Source organism: Leptinotarsa decemlineata, unplaced genomic scaffold (genome assembly GCF_025532065.1).
Source record: "Leptinotarsa decemlineata unplaced genomic scaffold, Ldec_3_MD MMD2_tig00003557_RagTag_RagTag, whole genome shotgun sequence".
In the NCBI taxonomy this organism is placed as follows: domain Eukaryota; kingdom Metazoa; phylum Arthropoda; class Insecta; order Coleoptera; family Chrysomelidae; genus Leptinotarsa; species Leptinotarsa decemlineata.
In genome coordinates this window covers 390883-407920 of record NW_027412590.1, presented here as the reverse complement: position 1 = coordinate 407920, position 17038 = coordinate 390883, and the positions used below count along the sequence as shown (strand labels likewise).

Below are 17038 nucleotides of genomic sequence, written 5' to 3'. Positions count from 1 at the left end.
AGAATGTTATTTATAAAACGAAACCAGCAAATATTGAAGATGTACAAGTGAAAATTCGAACAGAAATAAACAATATTACGCAAGAAACCATACACAAGGTTCAACAAGAATTTGCACACCGTTTGGGTTACTGTCAAATACAGCGCTAGACAATAAGTATTTTTGATAATATTGTTAATTTACCTAATAAAGAATGTTACGCGTTACTTTATTAGCACACACACAACTACTGTTTTTTTGTCCACCCTGTACCAATTGGAATCAACATGTGATACATTTTTGGAATCAGCTCAGCTAGAGTAATCCGAAAATTGAGACAAAATGGGGGTGTTCCATTTAAAAAAAAATGACGGTGACGTCATTACTCGAACGTAATTCACCCTGTATATTAGATTATTATTTTGAAATACGGTAAATTAACATCAAAAATCGACGTGTTTCAGGATTATTTCTTAAAATGACCTGTTTAGCTAAAAATGAATTTGTTCCATACTTTACGGACACAGTGTATAGTTATTGGCATAATCTTGAGCTGACTCGTTAAACGTTCATTTTGAAAGCCGTATATTGGTAAATTGTCAAGAAGCACCTATACACTCGCAAATGGTATTGTGTGTTGACAAATTCACCTTTCTGCATCCCATCTCTCTTTTCTTCTAATAAACTGTTAGACTTCGTTTAGTTCCGATAGTCTCAAGTGTGTGAACTCTATGAAGATCCCACAAATTTGACAGAATCATTTCTGAGAACGACAAGAGTCGACAAGGTGAATTCAGATAAGGAGCACCAATCCCTTTTGTTTAGAAGCGAATCATGTTATGTGATGTATAATAGCAGTGCCCTTTTCAAAATGACGACTGGGCGCCACCTGAAAAAAAATTAAATGGAAAGGGGGATCTTGTGATACATCCATTTGGAGCTCCTGATAAATGCTTCACAACCCTAGAATGTAATGTTGATATCTTCAGCTACTACAAAATGGCGGAACTTTTAATAATTGCCTGAATACATTGATATTCAACTACATAATATGAGGTAATAAACTTGAGGACAGTTCAGAAGGTGCTCGAAATGATTGCCTTGAACATCTTGACATATGAACAGCCTCTCTGATATTTCTCGCCGAACATTTTCGAACACATTAACGATAATATCTCTTCAAATATTCATTATTCTCTGCCGTATATCCAATATTGAAGCAGGTTCAGTTTCGTACACCTTTCGCTTTAAATGGCCCCATAAAAAAATTCTGAAGGTGTCAAATCTGGCGAGCGGGCTGGCCATTCTGTAGGACCTCGACAGCCAATCCAACGACCGGGAAAAGTAGTATCCAATAGTTTCTCACTTGTCTGGAGTAATGTGGTGGTGCTTCATCTTGGCGGAATACAATATCCATATCGAATTCATTGGGGTTCGCTTCGATAATTTCAGTGATGAGAGGGTCAACAGTAGTTTCCAGCATATTGAAATACAGTTCCCCTGTTGAATTTCGATCAATAAATAGAGGTCCTACAATATGATTTTCTAATATTCCTGCCCAAACGTTAATTTTTTCTTGTTATTGGGTCGTTCGGTAGCCAGGCGGTTCGAAGTGAGTGCTTTGTTCACTCACTTGAATTGACTGCCGTGTTGGTCGGTGGTTCACACCCTAGTCTGAACGATCGATTTTCACTTGCTATCGTCCAACCCGTGTAAGGAATCACACGTTAAAAGGTAAGACCTCAACAATTCTTAGCTTGACTTCTGAGGGTTGTCGTTCGTAGGGGTGCGACAGCTGGTTAACGGAAAAACAGATTTTGAACAGATTTTTAGAACAGATGTGTTTCCCGGAAAACGTGAGTGTTGGTATCACTCCATGCGCAAAATAGAGTATGAATACATATTAATAGAAAAAAAATAACAAAAATGGATTCATATAAAAAAAAATTATGAAAACTATGTTATACCAGGTAAACTAGTTGATAGCATGAAATTTTTTAACGATATCAGTACAGAAAATAATGAATAGAAACTTAAGATCCTACATCTGAACATTCGTAGCGTTAGTAAAAACTATGATGAATTCCTTATCTCCTTAAACCAATTCTCAAGGCAATTTGAAATTATAGTACGTACGGAAACTTTAAATATTCTTGATGAAAATATTTACAGACTACCAGGATATGATATAATTCACAATAAAGGGACACTGAATATAAATGATGGAATACTCATATTCATCAATTCACATATAAGATATTGATATAAAACTGTTCAAATTACCTTGAGTACTGCAATTGAGGTACACATTTTGCATGAATAGTGCCAACTTACTACTAACAGCAATTTACAGATCTCCTAGTACAGACAACATTATTTTCAATACAGAACTCTACAACTATTTAGGGACGAGAGAAAGGAATAAACTTCACATTGTTGTAGGGGACATTGATATGGACTTACTTAAGAACGATAACAACGACATAGAAGACTATAAAAACATATTGAACTCTTTCAACTGTATCTCCTATATAAATAGAATAACAAGACCAAGCAGTGGAACTTGTCTAGACCACATCTTTGTTAAAGATTTCAATGATGAGAATAAAATAAATTCATATGTTTTCAACTATGATATAACAGATCACTTTCCAGTTTCCTTGGAATACACTTACCAAACAATAATAATAAACTCACAAAAGAACAAATATAGGAGTATATAATACTCTCAAAACAGATATTGAAAATGAACAATGAACGGATATACATAACACACAAAATGTGGATGAAATGATGGGGAGATTCATAAACATACTGAAACATTACATTAAAAAACACACAAAAACCATAAAAATTCAAACTAATGAAATCAGAAAATGAAGAACACATGAATGAAATAATAGGGAAGAGTCCAAACACTTCAAGCGGTCTATGGAAAGCAGTCAATGAAATTTGTCCTAAAAAAAATACAAAATACAAAAATTGAAAATTTAGAAATCGAAAATCAATTCATCACCTCAAAAAATTAAATTGCACATCACTTCAACAACCATGTTAATAATTTAGGTCAGAGATATGCGGATGAAATAACAATACCAAAAAATTACACAGAGAAAATTCCCTACATGAAAAATAGTATCTACCTAAAACCTACCAATGGAAAGGAAGTTATTTACACCATCAATAACCTAAAACTGAAAAAATCACATGGATGGGATGGCGTCAGATCAAAAATAATAAGACAATTAGGAGAACAAATACCTTCACTTCTAACTCATATTATCAACAAAAGTTTTGAGATAGGAAAATTCCCAAACTGCCTAAAAATAGGGGTTATCAAACCACTGCACAAAAACGGCAATAAAACAAATGCAGAAAACTACCGCCCAATCACACTATTGTCAGCCTTTTTTAAAAGTTTCTAGAGAAATATAACATACTGTCTGATAACCAATTCGGATTTAAAGAAAATCGCAGAACAGAAGATGCCTTTCTGATGCTGACTTCCGAAATCTACAACGCATTAGATAAGAAGATCCCTTTATCAGGCATTTTTGTAGATCTATCGAAAGCATTCGATACTGTATGCCACGAGAGATTATTGCAAAAACTCTACTCCTACGGCATGAGAGTTCCTACACACCAATTGCTGAAAGATTATCTATCAGATCGAAAAAAAAACAGTTGAAATTGAAGGAATAAAAAACCATTTCAGGACTCTTAGGACTATATATATATATATATATATATATATATATATATATATATATGATGTATATAATATATATATATATATATATATATATATATATACCATTACCATTTGATTGTAAACTCATCAGTTTTGCAGATGATAAGGCAATAATCTACAAGGGAAAACATGGACAGATTTGAAAACAACAACAGAACAAGACCTGAGGAGTATATGTGACTGGTTCAAATACAACAAATTGACAGTCAATACTCAAAAAACATATTATTTGCCTTTCACATCTTACCCTAAGCACCTTCCAAACTTGGGACATTGGACATTGGAGAAAACTCTCGTATAGAAGAAAAAGATCACGTGAAATATTTAGGAATACTAATTGATAATAACATGACATGAGATTTACATATCGAGCAGGTGAAAAAATAAATTAAGAGGTCTGCTCACAAAATTCAAGTACTTAGTGAAATTCTTGGATATGAAAAACTTAAAAAACTGTACAATGCACTTGTGCTATCTCAGGTTTCTTACGGAATCTTAGGTTGAGGAGGTGTAACAGAAAATATTATACATTTTTTTGTTACACCCTCAACCTTTTGTTGAGTATCATACAAAAATGGATTCTGAGAATTATGTTGAAGAAGAACATAAGATATCCCAGTGACAAGCTATTTTCAGAGACCAATGTTCTGGATATTAGACGAATATTTTTTCAACGAATTCTAATGTATATACGTAAAAATAAAATCAAGTCAACACCCATCGACCACCGTTATGAAAGTCGAATAAAAAATAAAAACATGGAAGTTCCAACCTGCGAAAAGCAGTCAGTCAACGCTCAGCAGAATAACTTGCACCAAGAATATACAATTCACTGCCACAAAACCTCAAATCTATCAAATGTTATACCACTTTCAAATACCATGTGAAGCAATGGATAGAAACATATTCAATAACCCTATAAATCTAAAGTTTTTACAATAAACAGATATACTCCAAATCACCCAAATACGACATATACCGGACTTTGACAACCCACCTACCAAAATAAGACACCAAAACCCTACCTTGACAATAATTAAAAAAATATGAAATTAGTTTAATAGTACCTGTGGAAATATTTAAATATATAATTGTTGTTCTAATATTACTGTTAATGTATTACTGTTGTATCTAATACTATATAAATATTACCATCTATATCACGCACAAGCTTTGAAGCTTCAGTGATGTTTCATGTTTATTTTCAAAGTTGGATAGCCTTTTTTTGTATTTTCCTATTTTTGAAAGTAAACATTATTATTATTATTAAGGGCAATTTTGTCTGTGAACATTGCCGTTTGAAAAAATGTACATTCCTCACTAAAACAAATATTGTGGAGATAGGTAAGATGCCTTGCAATCGTTTCCGTCATGATTTCGCAGAATTCTGTTCTTCGATCAGGGTCATCTTCAGTTAATTGGTGTACCATTTCAATTTTGTATGGATGATATTTCTTCCAATTCAAAAGTCTCCAAACAATAGAAAGAGACACCTCAAAAATATTCGCGACGGAATAAGTAGACTGTTCAGGATTCACATCTCACCAATTATTTGCACTTTCTGTTCTTCCAGAATGGACGGGAGCTGGGAGCTTTTTGTTATGTACACTACCGGTAGTTGTTAATTTGGATTCAAGTTCCCTCGAATATTTTCTGCAGATAGGATGATTTAGAAAACGTTCATTGACAATCATTTCAGTCTCGTGAAAGAATTGATCATTTTAGAGATTGTTGACATACCTTTCTTTTTGTTAAACCGAAATCTAAATGAGAATATTCTAACTGAACAATGATGTTTATTGTCGTACTGACATTTTTTGTCGTTTTCATATATAAACAAAAAATAACTCAACAAACTTTGTCGGGTTGTTGGAATTGCCATATGGCAGATAAAAAGGAATATTTCTAGGAATATCGATATCAATGTGTTTGTCTACAGGAAATTATTTAATGTTTCGCCATTTTGTAGTAGGAGAAGATATTGACTTCATACTCTGGGGTTGTGAAGTATTCGTCAAAAGCTTCAAAATTATGTGTCATGCCCTTTCCATTTAATTTTTTTCCCAGATGGCACCCAGTGGCCATCTTGAAAGTTTCATCTTTCAATTTCACTCTGATTCTGCTGAGATTTTTGGTACTAAATGGGTATACTCGTAGCATAGTTTCCTGTGTATATGTATAACTCTTCAGGATCCATTTGTTTAAACTTGGATTATCACTATATACTGGGGTTTTGATAGTAAATGATTTTAAGGCATATTGAAATTTTTTTTGCCATTCATGCTACCACTATTCGAGTTTTCCATTATATTATGTATGTTTCTATATGCAGGGGAAGTTTTTTTCCAATATTCACTTACTAATTCACACATGAACAATTGGAATATTTTTTGTATGATACCATGGTTTCCGATTTCCAATTTGAGTAGAGGTTCAATGTCCAATAGTTCAGGATTCACATCTCACCAATTATTTGCACTTTCTGTTCTTCCGGAATGGACGGGAGCTGGGAGCTTTTTGTTATGTACACTACCGGTAGTTGTTAATTTGGATTCAAGTTCCCTCGAATATTTTCTGCAGATAGGATGATTTAGAAAACGTTCATTGACAATCATTTCAGTCTCGTGAAAGAATTGATCATTTTAGAGATTGTTGACATACCTTTCTTTTTGTTAAACCGAAATCTAAATGAGAATATTCTAACTGAACAATGATGTTTATTGTCGTACTGACATTTTTTGTCGTTTTCATATATAAACAAAAAATAACTCAACAAACTTTGTCGGGTTGTTGGAATTGCCATATGGCAGATAAAAAGGAATATTTCTAGGAATATCGATATCAATGTGTTTGTCTACAGGAAATTATTTAATGTTTCGCCATTTTGTAGTAGGAGAAGATATTGACTTCATACTCTGGGGTTGTGAAGTATTCGTCAAAAGCTTCAAAATTATGTGTCATGCCCTTTCCATTTAATTTTTTTCCCAGATGGCACCCAGTGGCCATCTTGAAAGTTTCATCTTTCAATTTCACTCTGATTCTGCTGAGATTTTTGGTACTAAATGGGTATACTCGTAGCATAGTTTCCTGTGTATATGTATAACTCTTCAGGATCCATTTGTTTAAACTTGGATTATCACTATATACTGGGGTTTTGATAGTAAATGATTTTAAGGCATATTGAAATTTTTTTTTGCCATTCATGCTACCACTATTCGAGTTTTCCATTATATTATGTATGTTTCTATATGCAGGGGAAGTTTTTTTCCAATATTCACTTACTAATTCACACATGAACAATTGGAATATTTTTTGTATGATACCATGGTTTCCGATTTCCAATTTGAGTAGAGGTTCAATGTCCAATATTTCAGGATTGATGAGCTAGTTGATTTATATAGTGCGTTGCCAAAGTCAAAGAACGAATGTATGCTCTGTAAAACAGCAGGAATGTCTGCGGGTCAGACCTCACCATGTCCATCGATCAACTTTAGAAAGTTAATTTCTACTTGGCATTTTGTTACGATGTGTTCAATGAAAGGTTTCCAGGTGAGCTTATTGTCTGGAATAATTCCAAAGTAGCACATTACGAGATTGGTATTATTAACTGTTTGGTAAATTGTGCCTGGCAAAAAATGTAATATAAAATTTTACAAGGGTGGTAGTTAATCATCAAAGGTTATTCTTCGAAAATGAAAAGTTCACAAGGAATTGAATAGATAATCAATTAATTCATCATTTCAAATTTATAATAAGCTTCGAGTTTAATTTCATTAGTTCGGATTTCCATTGTCTAATATTACATAAAATAATTTGAAATTCCTGAAAGAACCAATAAAAATGAAGAGTTGAAAAAAAGCTGACAATAAGGATTTCAATAAGCAAAAACATACTGAAATGAAATTACAGTGAAATAAAATACAAGTAAAAATAGAACAGCTGAACAAAAAATTATTAATTGAAAAATAATAGATTTCAAGCCAAGTTACGTTTCGATTGTTTGTATCCATAATCATCTTTGGGTGATGACAGTCATCACCCGAATACTTACAGTGAATTCTTACAGTAAATTCTCTTCCGATATTATCGTACGAAATATCGGTCCGAGTATAGCTCTTGATCAACTCAATTCTGTTATCAATACGAACTTCAACAATATACTCAGTAACTAACTAACAATTTCATCAAAACGTCAAAAGTTGTTTCTCTGTTTCATAACAACTTCCATAATGACCCGCGGGGACCTTGAAGACGCCCGACTTGACCCCATTCAAGTCGGGCCATCAGACAGAACCATGTATTCCAATCCATGATGGGGTATCATCGGATTCAAAAAATTGTGTAGATTACAAAAATGTTACAGTATACGGGGTGTTTTATTCCAAAATCAAACTTTGATGTCAGTTCCGGACCGATCGAAAGTTTGAAAAAATCTACCATTGCGTCAAAAAGTGCCATTTGGTGAAAATATTCAATATTTTGAATTTCGTCAACATTATTTGAGGCATGAAAATTAAAATGGGGGTGTGAAATGAATCTGGGTCACCCGGTATATATACCAGGGAAACATTATGTAGGAATTTTGATTAAGTTCGTACCAAAAAACAGTTTGTCGAATAACTTACTGACAATGAATAAACCACATGTATGAAACATGTTCAAAACAGAACACCCGTTACAAATCTTCAAAGAGTACTTTCTTGACAGAATTCGAATATAGACAGCAATATATGTTCCATCATATTCAGAAAAACCTTACTATGAATTATATTTCAAAAAAGTCCATTGTATTGTTATTCAAAATTTTTTCAGGAAGTATTTTTCATCAATTGTCTCAAATTCATAATTGAAACTCGGTGTGATCCATATCGGATGTATGTTTCCAGATTTTGTGAGCCACTCTGTTCGTATATCCATTCATTATGCGAAGGTCAAAAATATTGTTATTCATTAGAAGCAATACTGAAAAAATATGAATGAACATCTTAATTTTTTTCTGTAATCTACCGGTAGATCTCGAATAATTTTTGAAAGCTCGTGTTTTCAAATTTTCGTTCAATCCACACTAATTTGACATTGATATCGTCTTCTAACATTCAATGATCATAATTAGTATCGTTATCAAAAATTCAAAAACACTGTACCGGTTTGAATGAACATCGAAGGTCATCGAAACCATATGAGAGGTGACATACTAATACTGAAGTGTACGGCATTCGTTTTTCATTATCATGATATGCTTGGAAAGAGATGAATGGTGATGAATCAGAAAATATATTTATTTATGAAAAAGAGAAAGCTATATTATAAACGGCGTTTGGCTGGAAAAGATGCCAGTTGAAATAGGTATCTGAATTTATGAAAGCTGCAGAAGAGTTATTGACACGTTACCTAGTACTTAAGAGTTGTTTTTTCAGTTTTACAAGTGAAAATCTCAGATTTTCTTTTAACTAATGGCATACGGTCGGCTCATTCATTACTTATTTACTTATTGAGTTTCTATGAGGTTCCATATAATTCGTTATTTGATATCAGTAAATAATGAGTTTGCTCTGTAACATGACTTTCAGCTTAATTTGCTTCATATAATGACTCAGAAATAAAATGTACCATATTCAATGAAAACTTCTCAGTTGAATTAATCTTTATGTCGTTATTCTGATGGAATAGATTTAAATCTAATACGAAGTTGGAAGTTTGTCAGAAAAATCATCAGTTATCAATATTTCGAAGTTTATTTTCGTGCAATCTTATAACGTTCAAAGAATCACACCAACAGAATACTGATTTGCAATGAATCTTAAAAAACTTTCAGGAAAAAGTATGTTTCCTTGTATCACGTAAGTACTGAAAAGTAATGCATGAATAATAATAACACATTCTCATAACATGCTCAACAATATAGAGATTGGTCTTATATTCTTGTAAACAACGTATCACATAGAGTATTCGTTATTGAATTTCATGCACTATCCAATGAACGATGCACCATCAAAGGAGTTGGGTCCAATTTTTGCACGGTTCTTTCAGTCTTGGGTTGCTCCAAATTTGATATTTTCTCTGTTTCGGCATTAGGGTGAGTCGCACTCCACTTCCCAGATGTAGAAGTACCATTGCTATCTAGTTCATGATCTACAGGTTCATTTCTTTTCTGCTGAAAAAAATTGAAATTACATAATTTAATTCGGGGAGAAAGAGTATAATTGGAAAGCCTTATTTCATAGTGTGTACTTTAGCCTTTCGTGACTGGCGCGCGCAACCAATTATTTTCGTACTTCATTTTAATTTCCTCTGCCCAACACCCCGCCGCACTCTGTATTCCTTGGGCTTACTGTTGTGGTCATCAGTGTAAGCCGCACAGAAGTGCAGTCGTTTAGTTTTGGTACCTGAATGCGGACTGAGAATCCGCCGCCAGTAAAAATTACCTAAATATTCTACAGATTGAAATTTGCAAGTTTTGTAGTTTTTTCTTCGTATTCCATGAAAGGTAAGAAATATTATTCTGAAAATTGTTACTTTTACTGAATAATTATTAATTTACTAGATGGCGTCATACGAAAAAGAACAAGAACGATTACAGCAACTAAGTTTAGAGTGTCTCAATGAAAATATAGTTACTGAAGACGACCCGAACGACTCCGACGAAGACAGCGAAGAGGATATTATAGAAACGCATATAATAGACTCTAATTCGGAGGAAGAGATTGAGGATGATGACGTAGAAACAATGCCCTCAGGAGTACCTTACTTCATCGGAAAAGATAAGAAAACTAAGTAGGCAAAACACCCTCCTCCCACATCATGGACCAGGGATGTAAACTTGATCACTCGTATGCCAGGTGCTAAAGCAGCTGTAAAAAAATTTGAAAACACCTCTAGATATTTGGAAATACTTTTTCAATAACGAAATGCTGAGTTCAATAGTATAGTATACCTTTATGCATATTCGAAATAGAAAGGATAATTATACCCGTAAAAAAAATACCAAGGAAACCGACGTAAATGAAATACAGGCTCTAATTGGACTACTTTATTTGGCGGGAGTAATCAAATCTAGCCGTCTGAATGCTGATGAATTGTGGAACAACAGCAGGACAGATGTTGAGCAATTCCGTCTAACAATGTCAAAGACCCATTTTAAGTTTATACTTCAACATATTAGATTTGATGATCTCAATTCTCGATCAGAAAGAAGAAAAATTAATAAATTATACCCGATTCGAGAAATTTTTGACGCATTTGTTGCCAACTGCAAATCTGCGTACACTCCATATCGAAATGTTACAATAGACGAAAAGCTAGAAGCGTTTCGAGGTAGATGCAGTTTCCGTCAATATATTATGAGCAAACCTAATAAATACGGGCTGAAAATATATGCTCCAGTTCATTCAAAAACAGTTTATACTACCAACTTAGAAGTGTATACTGGTAAACAACCCACTGGTCCATACGCTTTGGCAAATTCAGGTTTAGCACTTGTGCAAAGAATGGTTGAGCCTATTAGGAATACCAAACGAAACTTAACATGCTGTAATTGGTTTTCGCATTCCATTGGTACGTACCCTATTGAGAGATTTTAATCTTACGTACTTAGGAACTATTCATATTACCTATTGAACTATCTAATCTACAAAGTTAACCTTTAGGATCGGGCATGTTTGCTTATGATCACGATATAACATTGGTGTCATATATTCCCAAACGGAAGAAAAATGTAATTCTGGTTTCAAACCTTCATCATGATGGTGAGATCGACACAATTACAGGAAATACTGATACGATTGTTGATTACAACAACACTAAAGGCGGAGTTGACACTTTGGACAAAATGTGTGCTGCTTATGACTGCGCCCGAAACACACCAAGATGGCCTATGTTTATTTTTTACGCTATGCTGAATATGGCTGGAGTGAATTCCTTAGTGTTTTTTTATTTGCAGAATTCTGATAAAATAGCTAGGAGGCTATTTTTGCATAAACTATCAGCCGCGTTAACCGAAAACTATATTCGTTTTCGTGCTATTCAGAAGAATATTCCAATATACGATAACACTACGAATCAAAGAAATGTTTGAGATACAAGATCCTACTTCCATTTCCCAGCCTGAGAATTCCAGAGGTCGATGCAGTTACTGCGACCAAAAAAAAAGTAGACCAACGCGGTTTTCCTGTAAAAAATGTACCAAGTTTATATGCCTTGAACATTAGTAGGAGGTCAATGCCGGTTTGGCGTCATTTTGACTTCGCGTAGTCGGATGGTGAGCCGGATGGCGATGGTCCAGCAAGAAGTCGTTGGTCATTGTCGTCGGTGGTGGTGGTGGTGTGGAAGAGTAAGACAACCCCTCATCGAGGTTTGTGGGGTGGTGCAAAGAGCAGTCTTTGCGTGTGTGTGGGTGTAGGAAAGAATGACAATTGACAGGGGGGTGTTGTGACGGGTGTTTGGTGTAGGTTTTCGTGATGGGTCCTACTTGGACGTCTCGATTTGGGGGGTCCTCGAATTGGTCCTTGATTTGAGTCCTCGAATTGGTCCTCGATTTGGGCCCTCGAATTGGACCTCGATTTGGGCCCTCGAATTGGTCCTCGATTTAGGTCCTCGAGTTGGACCTCGATTTGGGCCCTCGATTTAGTCCTCAATTTGGGCATAAGAGCAATAATAATAATAATAATAATAATACAGGGTGTTGATGGAAAACACATCAAATACAGGGTGTGTACGTCCAGCGTTAAAGAAAAAAACATAACTGCCAACGTGTAAAAGAAAAAATTTGGTCACCAGTTCCAGTAAATATGACGAGTTCATTTTACACACGAGGTGTGGTCGTCACATTAAAAAACTTACAACAACAAATCAGATGGATCGTTCAGAATTGAAAAAACTCACGTTTCATTGGATGTTGAAGAAGGCTGCATGAACCTCGTAGCGGGGGGTAACTTCACAATTTTTCACACACACACACACAAAATTTTCGTTTGTCATTTCAACTCAATGAAAAAAAAATATATCAAACAGTTTTCTTCGCATATGTTATTGCCATCACGTATTATTGATAAAGTAGCAAACAACAGGAAATGTGATAGCGGCAATGAAATACATCATTTAGCGGTTGTTTGTTTGTGTGTGAGTGAGAGGGGTCGGCGTGTCATGTGAGTGTGAGACAGATGAAGATTGGATCCAGGGTGATCCGTTTCGAAGATAAAGCCAGCGCAGTGCGGTGTTGTCGGTTGTAAAATAAAACATTGTTTATGGGTGCGATGAGGCGTTGCCGTTTTTGCATGAACAATGACGAAAGAAAAGAACAAAACATTTTTAATATTCATTATACATTTTCATTTTGGTAATATATTATAAAGCCATGTGTATAGAATATCTGCGTTTCGCAGGCTGCAATTATATTTGGTTTGACTGTGAATGTGGTGCATACATGGTGAGACACCTTCGTTGTTGCCCGAATGTGGGAACCATCCACGATGTATTGTCATACTCTTCTAAATTCACAGCGTGTGTAGGTATATTCAACTCGTGAAATTTCGCAATTAGATAGTCACGTTTTTGATGTCCTCGCACATAAAGAAAACACGTGGGAGGGCAATATTTGTCATCGTAATCGAAAAAAACATGGCTGCCATACAGGATGTCTCATCGTTTGAGAAAAAAAAACATGTACAGGGTGTCTCAAATACATCAGCGTGGAAAATAACGGTATAATATTATTAATGAACGAAAAATTGGATTAAAGAAAAAAACATGGCTGCCATACAGGGTGTTTCATCGTTTAGGAAAAAAACATGTACAGGGTGTCTCAAAATACGTCGGCGTGAAAAATAATGGTATAATAATAATAATGAATGAAAAATCGGGTTGAAGAAGAAACATGACGCCAATGTGTACAGGGTGTCTCAAAATGCGTCATTAAACATGGCAGTTTAACGAGGTTCTATCGTTTTGGCGTGTGATTCTCCAATGTATACAGAATGTCTCATCGTTTGAGAAAAAACATGTACGAGGTGTCTCAAATACGTCAGCGTGAAAAATAACGGTATAATATTAATAATGAACGAAAAACCGGATTGAAGAAAAAAACGTGGCTGCCATACAGGGTGACTCATCGTTTGGGAAAAAACTTGTACAGGGTGTCTCAAAATACGTCGGCGTGAAAAATAATGGTATAATAATAATAATAATAATAATGAATGAAAAATTGGATTAAGTCAATGTGTACAGGGTGTCTCAAAATGCGTCATTAAAAACATGACAGTTTAACGAGGTTCTATCGTTTTGGCGTGTGATTCTTCAATGTGTACAGAATATCTCATCGTTTGAGAAAAAAAAACATGTACGAGGTGTCTCAAATACGTCAGCGTGAAAAATAATGGTATAATATTAATAATGAACGAAAAACCGGATTGAAGAAAAAACGTGGCTGCCATACAGGGTGTCTCTCATCGTTTGGGAAAAAACATGTACAGGGTGTCTCAAAATACGTCGGCGTGGAAAATAATGGTATAATAATAATAATAGTAATAATAATAATAATGAATGAAAAATTGGATTAAAGAAGAAACATGACGTCAATGTGTACAGGGTGTCTCAAAATGCGTCATTTAAAACATGACAGTTTAACGAGGTTCTATCGTTTTGGCGTGTGATTCTTCAATGTGTACAGGATGTTTCATCGTTTGAGAAAAAACATGTACGAGGTGTCTGAAATACGTCAGCGTGGAAAATAACGGTATAATTGTATGATTAATCGAAAATAAACACTTCCGGTTTATAAAAATTGAGATAGAAGCAAAGTAATGATAAATTCGGAATGGCCATATCGTGTAGGGTTCAAATTTACAATAAAACGGTTACTTTCGGTTTTCACTTCCGGTCGTCCGATTCCGATAATTTCGACATCAATGGATTCGTCTCGATGTAAAGAAACATAATCAGGCATTTGCAAAAGTGTTGAAAGCATAGGGAGCTAACTTTGTTATTATTGAAGATGGCAAGGGGTTGCGGGTACTCTGACGTCACAATTTCCACTTGAGAACATGAAAATGAAAAACATAGGTTTGTAACATGCATTTTATTTATTTCGGCAATACATTATAAAGCCATTTGTATAGAATATTTGCGTTTCGGATGTTGTAATTATATTTGACTCGGTTGTGCAACGTTACCAAATGTTAGGTGGTAAATGGAAAAAGTGGTTGTGATGAAAACACGCGGTATCGTGGAAGGGAGTTATATCATTGTTTGAAAGTATATTAATTGTGTTCAACAGTTGAAATAATCAGTGATAAAATGTCATCTGAAAAATACAAACGGATAGTCGGAGAAAAGAAGATTGTTTGGGAGCAGCTGAATGATTCAGATTTTCAAGACAGAGTGTTCAATCGGAAAGTACTTTAAACAAAATATCCTTTACGAAGAATTCAACTTCGCAGCATAGATAATGTCACCGCCAATGATGAAAATGAATTTTGTGCTTTCAACTGCAATAATAAACAAGGTTTGTATGTGAACGTACCAAAGGGTGTGAAATACATGACAATATGTGTGAAGCCTAATAATTTCGGTAATGGATGCAATAGAACACAATGGAAATTGATGAGTTCAACATTTGTCAATGACAACCAGTTGGCAGTTTTTGTAAGCAACGTGCCAAAGAATACTCCATTCAAATATAAACTGAGGCTGACATTCCAAGATCTTCGTGAAGTTGATACGAAAACGGTGGAATTTGCTTCAGAGCATGCAATGTTGAAGAAGTCGCAAATGGAATTTGAGCTTTATGGAATTTTCATTATAGTGTGTACGATATTAGCATGTATTTTGATTAGAGTTGTACAAGAAATAATTATGGAATTTAATAAGAAATGGCCGATTTTGTTCAAATAATAAACATTTGAATATTCACGATTTCATTCCAAGTCGATGAAAATATATTAAACAGTTTCGCATATTCTCATTGTTAGCACGTATTATTGATAAAGTAGGAAATGTGATAAGTTACTTGACACCGTCGACACCAAGCACCAAAAATATGTTTGCCATCGAGACATACAGGGTGTCTCATCATTTAAAAACATCACTTCAATGTGTACAGGGTGTCTCAAAATTCATCAATGAAGAAAAACAAATATTGTTGTCAATTAAGTTGCAGCTAAGTGCTTCATGTTTTTCTGTAACCCCATGCTGGCGTCATTACCATTTCACCCACACATACTCATAACTACCATAAATAAAAGTGAAAAAATTACTTTGGAATTCAGTATTGTTTCAAAATGTTGTGGTGGCCACTCATATTTTTTCCGTACCTCACTACTTGTGAAAATGTAACGAATAAAGAAGAAATGTTGCAGTATCTATTTCGATATGGTTACATCGAAAACAATAATTCTCTCACATATTTTGAATCGACTATGATTAGTTTTCAAGAGAAATATAATCTTTCCATAGATGGTATATTGAATTCAGATACTCTGAGTTTGCTTCAAAGACCGAGATGTGTAATTGCTGGAAACGCTTTCACGATTCAAGGTAAATGGAACAAAACATATATCAAATGGTCTTTTCCGTAAGCATCTGTCAAAATGAGGGTTGATGCTGAAAAAGCCTTCAGTTTATGGGAGAATATTTCTAATTTGAAATTCAAGTATGTTCGTTTGACGAATACCGAAAAACCTGATATAACTATATCAGTGGTGAAAAGAAGGCATTCATTCCGCCGAGACTGCATGGGTAATGGAATGTGTCAATCTGAATTTGATGGTCCCGGGAGAATTTCAGCTCATGCTTACCCACCTTCGAATGATGCATGTTCTGAAATTCATTTAGACGAGGACGAATCGTGGGATCTTGATGGAAACGAAGGTACAAATTTTCTCATGACCCTAACTCACGAAATTGGGCATGTACTTGGATTGGGGCATAGCAGCCAAGAAACTTCCATTATGTTTCCTTGGTACCAACAAAAAACAATTCAATTAGGAATAGATGATGAAAATGCCATTGAATCTTCATATGGTCGACGTAAAAAAAACACAGTAAAAACAACTCAGCGTTCTACTTGAAGAAAAAAAACTCCAACGACAAATACCCCCCAAATAACGAAGAAAACATCAACGACAAATACTCCCCAAATAACGAAGAAAACATCCAACACCCTTGAGACTGAAATAAAAAACCTTTGCAACGTGAAAATCCCCGATTTTATGTTTTTGGCAAAAGCTCCAGAATTTCCAAATCACAGACTATATGTAGGTTACAACAAATATTTATGGAAGCTGGATTTGAATGAGATGTTGATACCTGCGAAAC

General features: G+C 34.7%; 1 protein-coding gene across 1 annotated transcript in view; it reads right to left on the bottom strand.

Annotated features, from left to right (window-relative positions):
• Nucleotides 1-9442: 9442 nt before the first annotated feature.
• Nucleotides 9443-17038, bottom strand: part of LOC111513625 (protein O-mannosyl-transferase TMTC1) — a gene marked incomplete at its 5' end in the record, with an annotated part of 256726 nt that continues 249130 nt past the window's right edge. The window contains one exon of the mRNA XM_074178141.1: nt 9443-9884. Within this exon, the coding sequence (XP_074034242.1) occupies nt 9693-9884 (192 nt within the window). The remainder of the gene's footprint in view (nt 9885-17038) is intronic.